This window comes from Oryzias latipes, chromosome 15 (genome assembly GCF_053564925.1).
Source record: "Oryzias latipes strain Hd-rR chromosome 15, Olatipes_Hd-rR_3.1".
In the NCBI taxonomy this organism is placed as follows: Eukaryota; Metazoa; Chordata; class Actinopteri; order Beloniformes; family Adrianichthyidae; genus Oryzias; species Oryzias latipes.
The window spans coordinates 13,804,628-13,820,811 of record NC_136251.1 but is presented as its reverse complement, the minus strand read 5'-3'; the positions used below and the strand labels follow the sequence as shown (position 1 = coordinate 13,820,811).

The 16,184-nt window shown below is 40.0% G+C and overlaps 1 protein-coding gene across 3 annotated transcripts in view; it reads right to left on the bottom strand.

Moving 5' to 3' along the window:
* Positions 1 to 8,465: 8,465 nt before the first annotated feature.
* The window catches only part of abch1 (ATP-binding cassette, sub-family H, member 1), a 31,537-nt gene continuing 23,818 nt past the window's right edge, over positions 8,466 to 16,184 (bottom strand). For all 3 annotated transcript variants that reach the window (XM_020709346.2, XM_020709348.3, XM_020709347.3), the window contains exons 17-20: positions 15,253 to 15,356; positions 12,461 to 12,620; positions 11,717 to 11,821; positions 8,466 to 9,745 (exon numbers count right to left, since the gene is read on the bottom strand). In XM_020709346.2, coding sequence (XP_020565005.2) covers positions 9,639 to 9,745; positions 11,717 to 11,821; positions 12,461 to 12,620; positions 15,253 to 15,356 — 476 coding nt within the window. In that variant the 3' untranslated portion in view covers positions 8,466 to 9,638. The remainder of the gene's footprint in view (positions 9,746 to 11,716; positions 11,822 to 12,460; positions 12,621 to 15,252; positions 15,357 to 16,184) is intronic.

The following is a 16,184-nucleotide window of genomic DNA, read 5'->3' as shown; positions in this document are numbered from 1 at the left end:
AAATCCAGTATTTGGGAGAACTGTCTGTGAGAATCTCCCACTTCTGCAGATACCCTCAGTCTCTAGTGAATTCCTTCACTTAGGATAATTTCAGATTTTTTTTTTTTGCAAAACACCTACTTCAGGCCATAAGGCTGATTTTTTTTCCAGACTTGCACCAGAACCCTCATTTAGCTTCTGATCCTTTTAAAAGAAATACTTCAAACTACGGGAAAACAAGACCCACACCATCACACTGCCACCCCCATGTCTGAGTCTGAACTTTGGTGTTAAGTTGAGTCTAGGTGTTTGTTGACGCACAGCATCCGGAAAGTTCTTCTGTCTCATCAAATAATTTATCCAGAAATTTTGGGGATAATCCAGATGTTTCTTGTGTCATTCTTTCTCAGCAGTGTCTTTGAGCTCTCTCATCGATTCAATTTTTAAAAAGTCTCTTTGTGACTGTTGAATCATGAACTTTGACCTGAACTGAGCAAAGTGAGGCCTGTAGTTCTTTCCATCTTCTTCTGCCTCTTTGATTTCCTCCTGGATGAGTCCTGCTTGGTCGCTCACGTCTGGGAATGTTGAAGATTTCTTCCAGAATTTCTTCAGACAACAGCTTGATGTGTTTGTTTCTTCAACTTTTTTACTGCTTCGTTTTATCAGTCAGTTTGTTTTAAGGTGATTTCTTGATCCAGCAGGTTGACTCGGGGTGTGGTGCGTGACTCTGAGCTTAGGCATTTCAAAAATGTGCTCAATCAGTTCATCTGTGTTTTAAAAAAGACTAGATCATGCAGGAAACCTTAAATAAAGTAATAATTTCAAAAAACGAAATCAATTGGGTTTTATTTGTGTGATTCGACGAGGGTCTAGTTTAAATAAGGCCTGAGCAAACCGACCTTAGTCTCTTTCAGCATGTGTTAGTTGCCGTTTCTCATGCACACTGAGGTGGACAGCCTGGTTTGCTGCCGGATGCTGACCCGCACATTTTGCTTCTGCTAATGAAACACACACTTGCTGCCGCGCCGAAGCCAGCAGTGAGGGGTGGGTGTTGCAGGATGAAGTGGGTTTCAAATGTGTGCGCTTAAGAAAGCTTGTGCAAAAGCACACACACACACACACACACAAAGCTGCATGCCCACAGATTGCATAATCTTTGCTCCCATTTTAATCAGTGTTTGAATCCTGCTGTTTACGTTGCCATGGTTACAACAGCAACACCCTCGCCAGCTGTCTCCATGGGCTGGAGGCAGCAGACACACCTTCCTTTGGGTGACGGCTCTGCAGTCGGTTCACTTCCCCAATAAGCAATGTTTAGACAAGCAGAGCCACATTTCTGCAAAAAAAAAAGAAAAAAAGGAAAGTATCTTTGAAAAACACAAACTCTCATGCACCAAGTGCTCTGAACAAATGACTATGTTTAACGATGTTAGCAAATGACAAATAAACGTTCTCACACCTTCAAGAAATAAACTGCGTTATTTTGGGATATGAAGCGATCCGTTGTTTATTCAAGCATTCACATTGAGAGGTGCAAAGTAGAAATTGTAGCATAGATTGAACATGTTTTCATCTTTTATGGAGTATGTTCAAATGTTGTTGCAGCTTGATCAGCAAAAAAAAACGTAAAAAACATTTTTGAACAAGCTTTTTGAAATAAAAAAAAAACAATTTTTAAAGCTAATTCATAAGATCCATTTAACTCTTTACTTTCTGCACCCTCTTCAGAAAGCATTCTGAAGGTGTGGTAAAGTCATCTGGTCACATGCTACGCTGACTTGGACAAAGTGTGCGGGTTAGCCCGAAAGGCCAGCCAGCATTTTGTCCTTTGTTGTTGTTGTGCGATAAGACCAAAACATAGCAACAGCTGGGCTGCATTGAGGGAGCAGCAGGGCCGCGTCCAGAAGTCTTCGCTGGTGTGACAGGATTATGTGATAGAAACATGCTGTGCTCATGTGGATCCAAATATTAAATAACCGTGTTTGAGGGCCGGGGCTGAGTGCTGTTGTCGTGCTGCCATGGTGACGGTAACCATGTGCTGGCTAATGTTTACAGAGTGTTTAGTGATCACAAAGCAGACATGCGGGGTGACTGGACCAAAACGAATCAAAGTTTGCGTGTGTTTACATGTGTGTGCAGAACTGAGAACATTTTTTACTGGCAGCCTTCATACTGATTATGTGTGTGTGTGTGTGTTTAAGACATTGTGTATTTGATTTAAAACCAAAGACAGTGTTCACACTGACAGAATGAGCTGTAACGTGCGTAACGACTCTGCTTTGACCCACTGAAGGACAAAATATTGTTGAAGCATCACTGAATGGGATAAAAAAGCTGCAACTTGTGCTCGGACCCCTTCCATATGTGCTTTTCTTCTCATTTCCTTTCGGCTGCTCCCTTCAGGGGTCTCCATGGCGAGTCATCCGCCTCCACACACAGGAAAAGGATATCTAATTCATTCAAGATGTTGTGCACAAGCAGCATTCATGGTTCTGCCCCCAGATTGCTCTCCTATTGAACAAACACCAGGGGGCACCAGATTGTGAAGCAACACGCTAAAGCTAAGATTTTCCGCTTGGTCACATTTTTTTTCTAATACCTGTGTTAAAAATCTCATCCAAAGGTTCTGTTTTCTGGAGGGTTATTTAAGGTTTTGTTAAAAGATTTACCAGAATTATATCTTAAAATTGATATTTGCTCATTAGAGATTTGCAAATAGCTCTAGAATCACAGTATATCTTCTTCAAAATGTTCAACTTTAATGATTGATCAGACCTCTTTTAGTAAGACTACAGTGTGCATTGAACATTGTCTTCATGAGCCATGTGTTTGTTTACTCCGCCCTCTGCAACACGAGTTCAACCAACCACTTTCAAGGAGTAGTGTATGTAAGCGTGCGTAAATGCGTGTTTTGGGCTTCCAAGTTCAAAATGGCTTTCATGCATCGCTACACAAGTTCCTACAACCGCTGTGACCCTTGTGCTATCCTAGGCACTTTACCATTGGGAGTTGGGTCATCTAGACCCACTAGACAGTGCTCTGAACCTTTTTTCTTCAATGATTTGTGATCTTCACTGGTGTCCATGGATTACATGAAATCTTTCCACCTTTATCCACCTTTGTCATGGTAGGGAGAACACGTCAAAGTAAGGGTGGGGTCATCTAAGATAGCACAAGGGTTAAGGCTCTGTCTCCAAAATGTGCTGCCATTGAACATGTGTTGAAAGTTAAACCAGTTGAACTTTGATCAATCAGGAACTCGGATTTGGTAGTTACATGTGGATGGTGTTCCTTCTAATTCAGAGAAGTGCCAAATGTTTTGATCATGAAGAAGAAATTAATAATTGCGGTTTTGCCCAGCAGGAATGACTGTACATGGCACCATGTTTTTTTAATAAATTGGAATAGAGCTGTGAAAGAAAAAGCCTGAAGGAAGATTCATGAGATTTGCACCGCTTTGATATTTCACACCAAGCTTCTTCCAACTAGTGAAAGTCCAGTGTGAACACCATGGGCTGAAAGTGGGTTCAAGAATGTGTGTTTAGCGGGTTCTTGACCATGTGTCACATACTCAATGTGAACGTACCATTAGTGTCACATTTACTCCTGTTTAGAATTTCAGGGAGTATTTTCCAGCACAGTCCAAAGAATCTCAATGTGGTTTAGGTCTGGACTAAACTGTCCTGCTCCTAGATTCAGTCTTTCTCAGTCTGAGCTAATAATAATAAATCCAAGGTTATTCATCATGGAAAGTTCTTGTGCCATCTGAGAATTAAGCAATCCAATAGAATAAATTGGTCATTTTAATTTAGGCAGTCAGGTGTCAGTCTTTGGGTCAAAGGGTTGCTGAACCTGGACCAGAGAAGCTTTTGTGTAGCCATCACTTTATTACCTTGACTCCATTACCCTGATGCCGTTTATGTCTGTGGAACATCAATCTAAAGTCTTCAGAGCATGTGACTGCATGAGTTCACAGAGATGATGGTGCAGCATCATTTCAAATGGGAAGTTTTGCAGGGAAATAAACAGCCATGGAAGTATGATCACTCAAAAGGGACAGAAAAGAACCAGAGAAACTGAATATTTTTGCCACACTGTGCTGGTTCAGTGGTCCAAAACATACTTAAAATAGATTCTGTTCACGGCACCAACCTGTGTGTGGTGTTTGGTTAAACCAGGAATCATAACTAGTTATCAGCAAGTAAAGCAGATGCATAACAGGCAGCCCTATTCTGAATCCCAACATGGTTACAGAGGTTGCTAAAAGTGTCCTAGAACGACGCAGAGGTGACACCCTGGTCAACGTTGAGTCATTAATCAATCTATGAGGCATGTTAATGGATTGTGCAGGGACACAAAAGGCCCAGATGTACCACACCTGACAAGACTGGAGGTGTAGGCTGCGCAAAGTGGCGCCTGAAACAATCCAGTACATAACTGCGGGGTGTAAGATGCTGGCAGGGAAAGCATACATCCAGACTGATAGGATGATAGGATGGTAATGGCGAACCAACCAGACATTGTAGTGGTGGATAAAGAACAGAAGAAAGCCGTTGTGGTGGATGTGGCAGTGCCAAGCGATAGAAACATCAGGAAGAAGGAACATGAGAAACGAGAAAACCTGTGATAACTGGAGCACCCGGGGCAGTAACCCCTAACCTGGAGGAGTGGCTACAGGAGATCCCTGGAAAAACCACAGCTCAGATACTGCTCGAGCTCCCAAGCCTCTGGTCGAGGAATCTGAGCTTGGAGGAGAAACCACCCGATGTGTGAATATTCTTCTAGCAAAACCCTGTTAAAGTATGAAGATGTAATTTGCTTGTTATATGCAAACATTAAAATAGAGCAGTTTCCTGTTCCTCCTTAAAAAGTTTTCCTAAGAACTATTGGGAGCAGAAGATCAGTTAGACAAAATGAAAAGTAAAAGCAGTGGTGTTCAAACGCGTTGCTGTGTTCCTCACACTCTCTACACTTCCTGCTTGATAACAGAACCCTATGGAACGACATTTCCTCTTCACCGTGTGAGTACAACAACAGTTGCTTTCTTGAACCCGATTCAAATGCTATCTGACTTTAAAGAAGCTGTTTTTCTTTGATTTGCGATGTGGAACTGCCCGAACTGAATCAGTCCAAACAACATGCAAGCTCTTCTTTAGGTATTCTCTCACAAAAAAATAAAATAGATAAATAAATCAGGCTTTAGAGCATTATCGAACTTAAAGTTTTGAAACTGCAAAGAGCAAAAACAAAAAGTGTGGAGGTTTCTAGATTCTGGTGTTTTTCATGTGTAATGTTTTTCAATCAAACAGAAGCAGCAATATGTACTTGTGTGCTCACGTAAGTTCTCTTTTTAATAATAATTTGTACCCATCCAAACAGTCTCTCGAGACATCTGACAAGGAGAATGTTCGGATGGGCAAGGATCACAGAATTCTTTATCTAACAATACACCTCCAGATTCTGATTCTAAAGCGTCAGCAGGCATGTGATTGTGTTCATCAACGTTTACCTTGTTCCCAACCCTTCACCTTGGTGAACACAAGCCTTCGTTTCATGTAAGACGGTGCTAAATACTCAAGAGAGTTCAAAAACAACCAAATGATTACCCTTCCACTGCCATGCTATAGAGCTGGTTATCAAGTGATGTTGCAAAGCAGCTAAGTTATGTATAATATACTCAGGACAATATAAGACCCAACACCGAACGTTGAGGAACCCCACAACCAACATTCAGTCACTGCAATCTGTAAATACTGAGAAAATTACTATAAACAACCAAATTTCCACATTGCATTAATGAAAAATAAATGTAATTTTTAAAATTGCAGATCTATATATTAATTCAATACCTTTATTGTTCAATTCAAATGAATGTTCTTTATTCATAAAATGTTAGGTATAGTTTTAGTTTAGGCTTAATGATTTTTTTTCTTTTGTCCTAAGCATACATGAATAGATATAAAATATGAAATTTTAAGGCCAATCAAAAACATTGATTCGCTACCAAATGAAACTTCTGATGAATTATGCCACTAGATAGTAGCTCTTATACATCATCTAAACAAAAAGCTGCTAAAGGACCCCCCTGCAATGAATGGCATTTCAGATCTGACTTCCTGCTGGCCCCACCAGAAGTCAAGCCCCATCAGCTGTCACTGCACGATGCCGTCTTTAAATGGCAATGAGGAACCAACAGGAGAAAAAAGAAACTAGTTCACAAGAATGTTTTTATTTTTATTTTACTTCTACCTTGATTGTAATATTTTAATCTCATGGGACAAATAAAGTTTAAAACATTTCTAATTTATTTACTTCCTATATCTTTAAAATCCCACTCCAATCATCTTTTGATCTGCTGTAAAAGTGTTCCCGGAGGTTTTTTAATTATGATTATGCAGTTTTTGGCCAAAATCAAAAACCTATGTCGTTTTTTTAGAACATCGTTTCCGCAGAGCAGAAGTAGTTTATCAGCAATTTGACTCTGAGTTGTGTGTGGGACTGTTGCCGCAGAGTAAACCTGCCATTCTTCCTGTTATCCATCTGTTTACATGCTCTCCCACTAGCTTACACCCCCTCATACCCCCAACCTAACATGAGCAGCGCAACAAAAATGGAGAGCAATATTGGAGCTATGCAGCCCTACAGTTTTGATCCAGATTCCAGTTCAGACGAGGAAAACAAAGACGTACATGGATGTAGTCGTCTAAAAGTGGATCCATCAGAATGGAGGGGGGAGGGAGCCCATTGTAGTGTCTATGTTACAAAAACAATCTTTTTCAAACTGCATTTTTTGTCTGCTCCTGATTCACAATTTGAGTAAAGAAATACTCAGAAATGCTATTTGAAGCTTAATTTTATTTATATACAGTATGTCCTCCATGAAAAAAGTGCTAAAAGAAATTGTTAAAAACACCCAAAACACAATTTTCATCATAGTGGGTCTTAAAGAACAACAATATTTAATTAAACTATTGGTTAAAATATGACAAATTCTAGTATTTTGCCACTTTCCAACCATTCTCCCCACAAGATGTTGCAATTCAAGTGCAGGAACAACTGAAGATATTTGCAGATGCATGTTGTGGCATTTTGGTTCAGACTTCTTCAGTCTCATTTTTTGTTCAGTCTTGTTCTGTCGCGTAACACCACACCAGGGTCAATTACTTACCTATCTTTGTTTCAGTTAATTACCACTCTGCGTCGTTAAAGTCTTTGGGTTTAGGTTTGTTGCTGTCAGATTTTATATTACAATATTTTCCCATTTGTTTTGTCATTATGTCACATTTGAATTCACAGTTCACAATATACTTTATTTATTGAAGATTTTGCTTCTGCTACCAAACTCTTTCCTGTCAGACATATCTGACCTTTCTGAACCGGGCAGGAGATTCAGCTGAAATTCATTTTGTAGCTGCATGAGTTGTAAGAAGACCTCGCAGGTGCCTGCAGTCCGCTGAGGCTTGTGGTGTCGCTGCATGTAATTACAGTCATTAACCATAATTATCTCTGTTATCACCAGTCGCTGCAATCAGCCCAAGATGGATAAACTCTCATATGTCTGGGAGACTGGAAGAATTGGAAGAGGGTTTGACCAGCAGCTTGTCTGGAGGTGGGGGTGGGATTGGGGGGAGGTGCTGAAACATGAAAGCCTGATCCAAACAAGACATTTCAATTTCCTGTGAAGATCTGTAATGGATTTTCAGTTTGACCTTAAAAAACTGCATTTTGATGGTTTCCATGTAATGGTGTGCAACAGGGCTTCGTATTTGGTCTCTGTGTTTCCACTGTTGCACAACATCAATTATCATAATGCTGGTGAAAATCAGCAGTTCTTAGCCTTTAAACCGCAAGATGTGACTCAGTTAGCAAGATGACCATAAAGAATTAAAGGTTGTATGACTTCCTGTTGACGTCTGAAGTAAAAATCAGGCCAAAGCAGCTGTTGGTAGATCATATACTGATGTGCATGTCTTTTGTATAGATTCATTTCATAATTTTCTCAAAAGAATTTTGTTATCAATATTTTACTGTAAGAATACTTAAATAATTTGAATTTTACAAAGTCTTTGGTTTAAATATATTGTATGACTTTTCATTTTTTAGTAAAAAAAATTGTTAAAATACAACACAAAATTCTCTAAAGTGTACGTTCACTTTTAGAGAGTGTTGAAAAACACACAAACTAAAAGTGTTTATTCATTATTTACTGCACACACTCAGATGCTTTTTTAGTTTAACCTCGGAGACTCGATTTGTTTCTCAGAAACCATTGAACTCCTCACACCGAGTGAAGATTTATGAACACACGCGCACACATAAGGTCAAAAAGTCGACCACAACCAGTCAGGTGAGGACAAACACAGGAGGACATTGCCATGGCAACCAGCAACAAACAGTGATGCAAGAGGCGTAACAGACAGAGCACCTCTGCTGTTCCTGACCTTTTGCATGTTTTTCTAACAGAAAGATCAACACAAAAGTGCAGCTGAGTTAAAGTTAGGTTTATTGTTGGAAATGAACAGAGGCATGTCAAACAGGAGCCTGCGTGCTTCACGTGCACGGAGGACGGCACAGACAGACCCGAGACCGGATCCTCCGGATCCTTCGGAAGGTGTTTGGTTTTGCACTTCCTTCGGTTTGTGAGGAGGACCCTCGTCGTCAGAAACATTTAGAGTTTTACTTAGAAAGCACAGAATCATAAGACCACATCCACCTTAGTGTGAACCAGGATGTAAGCAGGGTGAGGATTCTGAAACGGGAAAGTTCATCTCAGGTTTCTTTGAGAACTCAGTTTCTACTAAACAAGAACCCAGCGTCCCTCAAAGAGTAAAGCTGATGACAAACACGAATGCAGAGCTTCAAAATCGTTAAAAAACGGTAAATGTAAACAGTGAAACTGTGAGCTCTCCCCCTGTGGCTCCATGCTGCTCTGCTGTTCCTATAAATAAAGGTGGTGTCAAAAGCCTCCTTGACTTTTCCTCCTTCAACTTAAAACTAGAGTGACTTCATTGAGACCGGATCGGAATTTCCATGTAAAAGCAGCCAAAACCGGATGGATGCCGACAGTTCGAGGACAGAAAGCTACCGCCTCCACTCTGTCCAGCAAAGCAGAGTCATCAAAACAAATCTACAGCATGCGATAAAGTTCCCACCACCCAGCTTCCACCCGTTTGAGATTCAGGCACCAAGATGACAGCAAGCACCTGGAAATGCCGCCAAAAGACGGCCGGTCCATCCAGAAGCTTACGCAAACACGAGCAGAACATCAGGGGGCTCTGAGCAACACCAAGCAAACGTCACCTTTTTAACTCATCCACAACATTGTGCAACATTTGAAAACTTGTCAGCCTCCATTTCTTACAAAACAATTCATAGATTTCTTTATTAGTTTCTAGGAGCTGCAGGTAGAAGCTGAAAGTCTACGTGCAGCACCTGGAAACTTGCAGGCGTGATTGTAATATGATGGAGAGTCTGGAGGAGGGGGACCAATGCATCCATGCACCACCCAAAGTGACACCCCCACCCCCCTTCCTCCCTCTCTTGTGCAGGTCTTCCACAGACGAGACGTCCCGGTGATCAAAAAGGCTCCTGGGGTTTCTTCAATGTCCGGCTTCCCTCCGCAGGATGCCCTGGGAGGGGCGGCGTAAAGGAGGGGCTCCTCATGTCCTCAGTTTGAGGATGACTGTGGCCAGGATGAGGAAGAAGGTGTTCCAGCCCAGAGTGACGGCAAAGCCTCGCCACACCATCATTCGAGACAGACCCCAGCCTAGAGAGATGAGCAGAGAGAGGACTCAGTTCTGCAGGAGGCTTGATAGCACTAGATTGTGGGAAGGGGGTGGCCCCTCCTCCGGAGGAATTTTAACACAAAAGTGATTTGAATGATAAAAAAATGAACACAGCAAAAACAGAAAACACATTTTAAATCATTTCTTAATTTAGGTCATTTAAGAAATTTTTAGCACAAACGGCTGTTATTAAATATAATATTAAAGCCCCAACCTCCAGACCGTCAGACTATCAGAGATGGATCTACGGTTGAGCTTAGATCATCGTTCTGCCACAGAACCAAAAGGTTTAATGCTGTAAGTTCCCCAGTAGTACTTGTACTGTCTCTGGAGATTTGTTCAGGCATTATGATGGACACCTTAGGGGGTCCCAGTTTGTTCATGTTGGAAAAAATGGGGAAATGTTCATCATTCGCTGCCCGATCTATATCAGAAATCCCATCCTTACCCCACATGCGCGAATCTTACATCCCTTCCACTTATCACCCATACTGCGACAACTAAGCAATTTGAATTTGATTAGGCCTGGTAGTATTTCCCGACAATTCTGCCTCCTTTGAGACTGTTTCAGTGTTTGCCCAAACGTATGCTTTCCTCAACAACGCAAAGCTTTCCCCCACTGAATTACAGCACCATAAAATAAAAGAACGTAGCCTAAGTGCAACACTGAGTAATCGTATATTGTTGTCATTACAGACAATGAAAATCTCAATGTGTGATGGAATGACAGCCACACCTGGAGCTTGAAGTCATTCTCTCTGTTGTTGTTTTTTTTCATATGTTGGGAACTACAAAAGGAGAAGTAATGAGGGCATTGCTCTGAGGAGATGCTCCTGGGTTACTGCAGCCACTTTTGCATCCAAATCAACTGTTTGTGTTAATCGAGTTAATCGAGTGTCGGTGGATGGCGGCATCCTCATACACTCAGGAATAAAATGCAGTTAAATGAAAATGAGTAAGAAAAAAACATTTGCACATCAGTGGTACAGATCGGGTAGACCTAGCAGTGTGGTTTGACATTTCACATATGCAGATCTTTACGGTATGACTGCGCATGCACATATCGTGTACAGATCTTGCAGTCCTGATCTTTAACAGTTTTTTTCTCTCTCGTTTTTTCCCAAATTAAAATAAACATTTTCATTATTGTAACCATTGTGAGAGGTAATTATTATTGTTAACAACTCAAGAGATTCTCTGACGGGTACGTGCCATAAACTGCTTTAGAAAAAAAAAAGAAAAAAACAAACAAAAGAAGTAGACGCATTTTGCACATGCAGGGACTGTTTGGATAGCCAGTAAGAATCAGGCAGCGGCATCATTTTGCATAAATACATCATCATAAATACCTCCTTTATGATGATATGAGGTTTGACTGTTTGTATAATTTAAGTCTTGCAAAAACTGCAAACATTACAATAATTATATGGTATTAAGAGTCCTGAAATAGACTGGCAACCCATCCAGGGTCTACTTCACCTTTGCACAAAGTGGCGGGGACAGGCTCCAGCAACCCCAGTTCAGAAAATTGATGGATGGATGGGGGAAAGAATTAAATTGTATTTTTGAGACTGTACAGAAAAAGCATATTTAAAATCTGATTATTTGTTGTGTCAGCGAGAAGACAAATGATGAAAGAGCAACAAAACCCTAAGCTAGAATCAACTAACACCTTTAAACCCCCACCCTGGGAGAAATTTTTCAGACTCGGCCCGCTGATAACGTTTTCAAACAGGAAGCAGCTCCTCTGTTCCCGGGTATCGTGTAACATGGCTGAAGGCATTGAAGAGGGGAGGGGGAGTGTCTTCATCAAAGCTTATTGTTTAGGATCCGTGAGGTCAGAGGAAGAGGAGAGGTGAGGAGTCAAAGCTCTCCAGGAGTCACAGCAGAGGATAGATAATTCATCAGCAGCCGAGAATGTCGGGCCGCGTGCGAGTCCTGCGGTCGATTACCTCGGTACATGATGCAGCGCAGCGACTCGGAGGCGTAGGTCTGAGGGAGAGCCAGGCTGACGTAGCGCAGAGGATACGGGATACACTCCACGGGCCAGATGATCCCTGCGCCGCACAGGGGGGGTCAGAGTCAGGTGACAAATGAATAAAACACAGAATATCACATTTTACAGCAAATCCTCCTCCGTTCCCCCCTGATGGTCAGGAGATGAGCTGATGAGAAAGTAACACTTTTTTCAATTCACACCTACCCATGAATATCTAATAAATATTGGTTCTACTGAACTACACAATTAAAAAACAAAGGAATAAAAAGTAAACACACAAATTCAAAAAATAATCAGAAGTCCCACAAATGAAGTTAAAATGATATTTTCAATTTTTTTTCCTCAATTGCTTTTGCATTAAAATGCGGAGTACCAGAGTGGTGCAAAGATTAGTCGAAACCAGAAGCGTTTTACGAATTTCACCAAATGTTGACATTAAAGTGACTCAATACCGACCTCTAGTGGAGCCTTGCTATCATAGCTGCTGAAAAAATGTAACAAAACTGGTTTTGCCAAGAATTCCGCTACAACAATGTAAGCTAAAGCCTTTAAGTCTTGATGATTTAATACGGTATTTCATTTTCTTTCTTGAATGACACTAATGTTTGACACATAGCTACAGTTTTTCACTACCTGGTGGTAACGGAGTGTACGTAGAGCTTTGTCAACGAGGATCCACAGAAGTTTCCACACTTACCGCTGAGGATGAGGTTGGGGTAGAAGATGCCGAGAGCGGCCTGGTTGGCGCTCTGCTCATCGTCGATAGCGGCTGAGATGACGAGGCCGAAGGAGATGCCCGCCATGCCCTGCAGCACGATCAGAATGATGGCGAGCAGTAGCGAGCCCTCGTTCGGTGTCTGTGGGAAGATGAGGGTCAGACTTTCGTAAAGCTTTCTTTTCAACTTCAGAGGAAATCACACAGAATCTGAAGGACGAGAGCTGATGTTCTGAGATGAACAAAAGAACTGCTTCACACTAGAACTGCAACACAGGTTTTATACCAGGATAGACACTTTAAACAATTAATCTGCACAGTTTGACAGTAAGAAAAAACTGTATTGGTTAATACAAACCCGTAAATTTAACAAGGTCTAAAGTAAATGTGACTTCCTGTAGAGCGATGATCAAATAACCCAACAGCTTTCATGTCAGAGAGCTAACAACAGAGTTTGTGATCATAAACCATCTCAACATCATATCTACAAACGATTAGATGGATCTGGAGTTAAAGATCGTGTTGTATTTTTCTTGTTGCTTCACATTCTACGCAGTATTGCATGAGACTTTTTTCGGCCACCAATGACCTTACCCTCCTCGTGTGAACCGTCTACTCCCACACTAAGCAAGGAGCGCCTCTTCCCGGCTCCTCCGCAGTCAACCTGAACTGTATGTGTATTTCTGTTGGCTCTTTGATCTTTATTGGGTTGTACTGAAACCAATTTCAATGTTGAGAGAATTTCTCCTTATGAAATTAATTAAGTTCTATTCTATTCTATTTTATTCTATTCTATTCTATTCTATTCTATTCTATTCTATTCTATTCTATTCTATTCTATTCTATTCTATTCTATTCTATTCAAGTCTATTCTATTCAAGTCTAGTCTAGTCTAGTCTGTACAGGTAAGAACTGAGGAAGTTAGCACAAAAACTGATAATGTTTGGGCCATGGGAAGTAAAAAAAAATTACACCTATTCTTTCAAATTATTGCCCATTTTGGTATGAATAAATCTTCTGCTCTGAATCTCACACAAAAACACACCCAAATGCCCCCGCTGGTCACCATTTTTAGGATCATGGTTAATGACGACAACACAAAAATAGTTTTGGTGTGGAGACATAAAAACTAAAAAAAAAACTGTTTATCAGATATTAAAATTATTACTTTGCTCACTATGGAGCTATCATCTTCATGAAGGTCATCAATCAAAATGGGACTGTGTAATTTCTTTAAATACTGTTTTTGTTAGAGACACAGCAGTTTTAGAGTTTAAAGGGTTTTTCCTCATTTAACTGTGAAGTGCTTCAAAATCCAGTTCTTTTGGTGATCCATAGAAGCGTGTGTGAGCATCATTTGGAAAACTGCATCAGTGAAAGTGCATTTATGAATTGTGTTCGTTCTGATCACAAGAAATCTCTTTAGCCCCCTTTCTATTGTTAAACTGACCCCCTCAGAATCAAACTGTCACCTTTGGATCCTGTAAAGGCTCTCTAATCGCTCCCCTTTGTTACTAACATGTGAATTTTTTAGATTTTCTTTGTATCTAACAGGCTGAAGTTGTCTGTGTAAAGTTAAGGAAGACGGAAAAACAACCCCTCCCAAATGTTCAAGCCAAAAATAACAAAAGAAATGTAGATGGAGCGCAAATAACCACAGACAGAGGAAGGGGGTGCAGAGATAAGCCAGCATTTAAAGTCATAAAAGGCGCAAAAAAGTCAGGCAGCCTGAACTCCAGGTAAAAACACTGACACCAGTGTGGGACTCTGAGCAGGTTGTAGCCCCCCCCCCCCTCTGTGTGTTGGGACTCTATCTGTTACCCCTGACAACGTGCAAAAATAGAGCTGAGGCAAGAGGTCATGTGACCACTCAGTCTCCACAGCAATCACAGCAGGTTGTCGTGGCGATCCCTGGATACGATAAAAGCAGGAAAAGATTTATGGATCGGAGGGCCTATGCGGACTCCAGCACCTTAATTAATACACACAGACACACACACATGCACACACACACAGAAAGACATGTCCAAAAATCACCTATAAAACTAAACACACATGCAGAGCAGACACACATACAACATGCAAAACTCCCGTATACATACAAAACACACACACATGCGTATATGCACACTCACAACATCACTTAAACACACACACATATCTGTTCCTAATTAATTATATTCTGATTTAAATCAATATTTGCAAAATATGTGTTAAAAAAACAGACAATTAAAAAAAAGGAAAGTGTTTTTAAACAAAGTAAAATTATCAAATTATCCATAAAACATAAAATTCTCAGTACAACTGAAAACCATTTTTATATTTTGCTCTTTATAAAGAAAATTAAAAATCAAGCAAAAAATATTGGAAAAAAGACATAAACACTAAAAGAGACAAAAGTGAAGAAATACATTTAAACAAAATACGATACACACAATTATTAATGGCCAAACGATAGGGTAAAATTTTTTAAAACACATTTATAAATAATTACATTAAAATGTGTAAAACACGAATAATGACAATATTAACAAAATTAATAAATCATTTTTTGTTATGGTGCTTGTGTTTTATATTTCATTATTCGGCATTTTTGCCAAATCAATTCTAGATAATCCTCTATAGTTAGTTGTGCAGGTCAGTTTACTTCTCCTGTTGCATGACCATATATTAATTTATCAGTTGTTTGTTTGTGCCAACTGCCACTGTCTTAATAAAGTTTTATGTTATTTTTGTGAGGGTTTAAAAAAATATATTTTTTAATTTGCACTCACCTTGAAGACGAGGAGGATGAAGAGCAGCATGAGGCAGATCTGAACGCTGATGACGATCAGCTGAGAGAAGAGATGAGCCAGCATCGTCTCCACAGAACTAACGCCTGAAAAAAAATATATATATATATCAAAATGAAAAACAGCACTGTATGTCCAGCATGAGCAGCCTTTAGCCATCTGAAACTTTTCTAAATGTTTGTCTCCAACACAGTTTTGCAGCACAGAGGTAATCAGAACTAAAACCACCTTTTTGTTTTCTACTTTTAAGCTGTCTCTGCTTCAACTTTTAACCAAATTCCAGCAACAATCAATCAATTTACCCACAAAATAAGGTAGAAAAACTTTGACCTGGATAATTTTATTGTATAAATAAAACTAACTTGTTGAATGTTGCAAGGATATTTGAAACCTTTAATACATTTTTTGGCACTTGAATGAATTACTTTAGAAAGGTCAAGAATGCTTTTCAAACTTCTCTCTACTTCGTGTTTTATTTTGTAGTTTTTATTATTCTTTGGAGCTTAAAAATCCAAGTTTCCAAACCCTGAGATCAGATGTAGAGCACTAAATGGCTGCTGGCTGTCTTTATCAGCCCTGATCACGATACTCCCTCTACTGGTCATGTCTCAAATGACACTTAAATGATGCATTAGTGAGTTTGCATCAATGATTGATGTGGAAAAACTCTACAGGTGAATTTTGTTTCTTTTAAAGCAAACCTAGAACAAACAGCTATTTAAACTCTGCAGGCCATTCATATTTATATATTTATATGTATGCAATATTTATTTATAAAGCGTGGAAAACAGCTAAAAGGTTGCCAAAGTGTGGCACAAATGTAAATAAACCTGAAAAGAATAATTAAAATACTTTGTTAGAATTAAATTAAAGCACAGAATAAGACAGAAATGTGTCATAAAAGCCTGAAAACG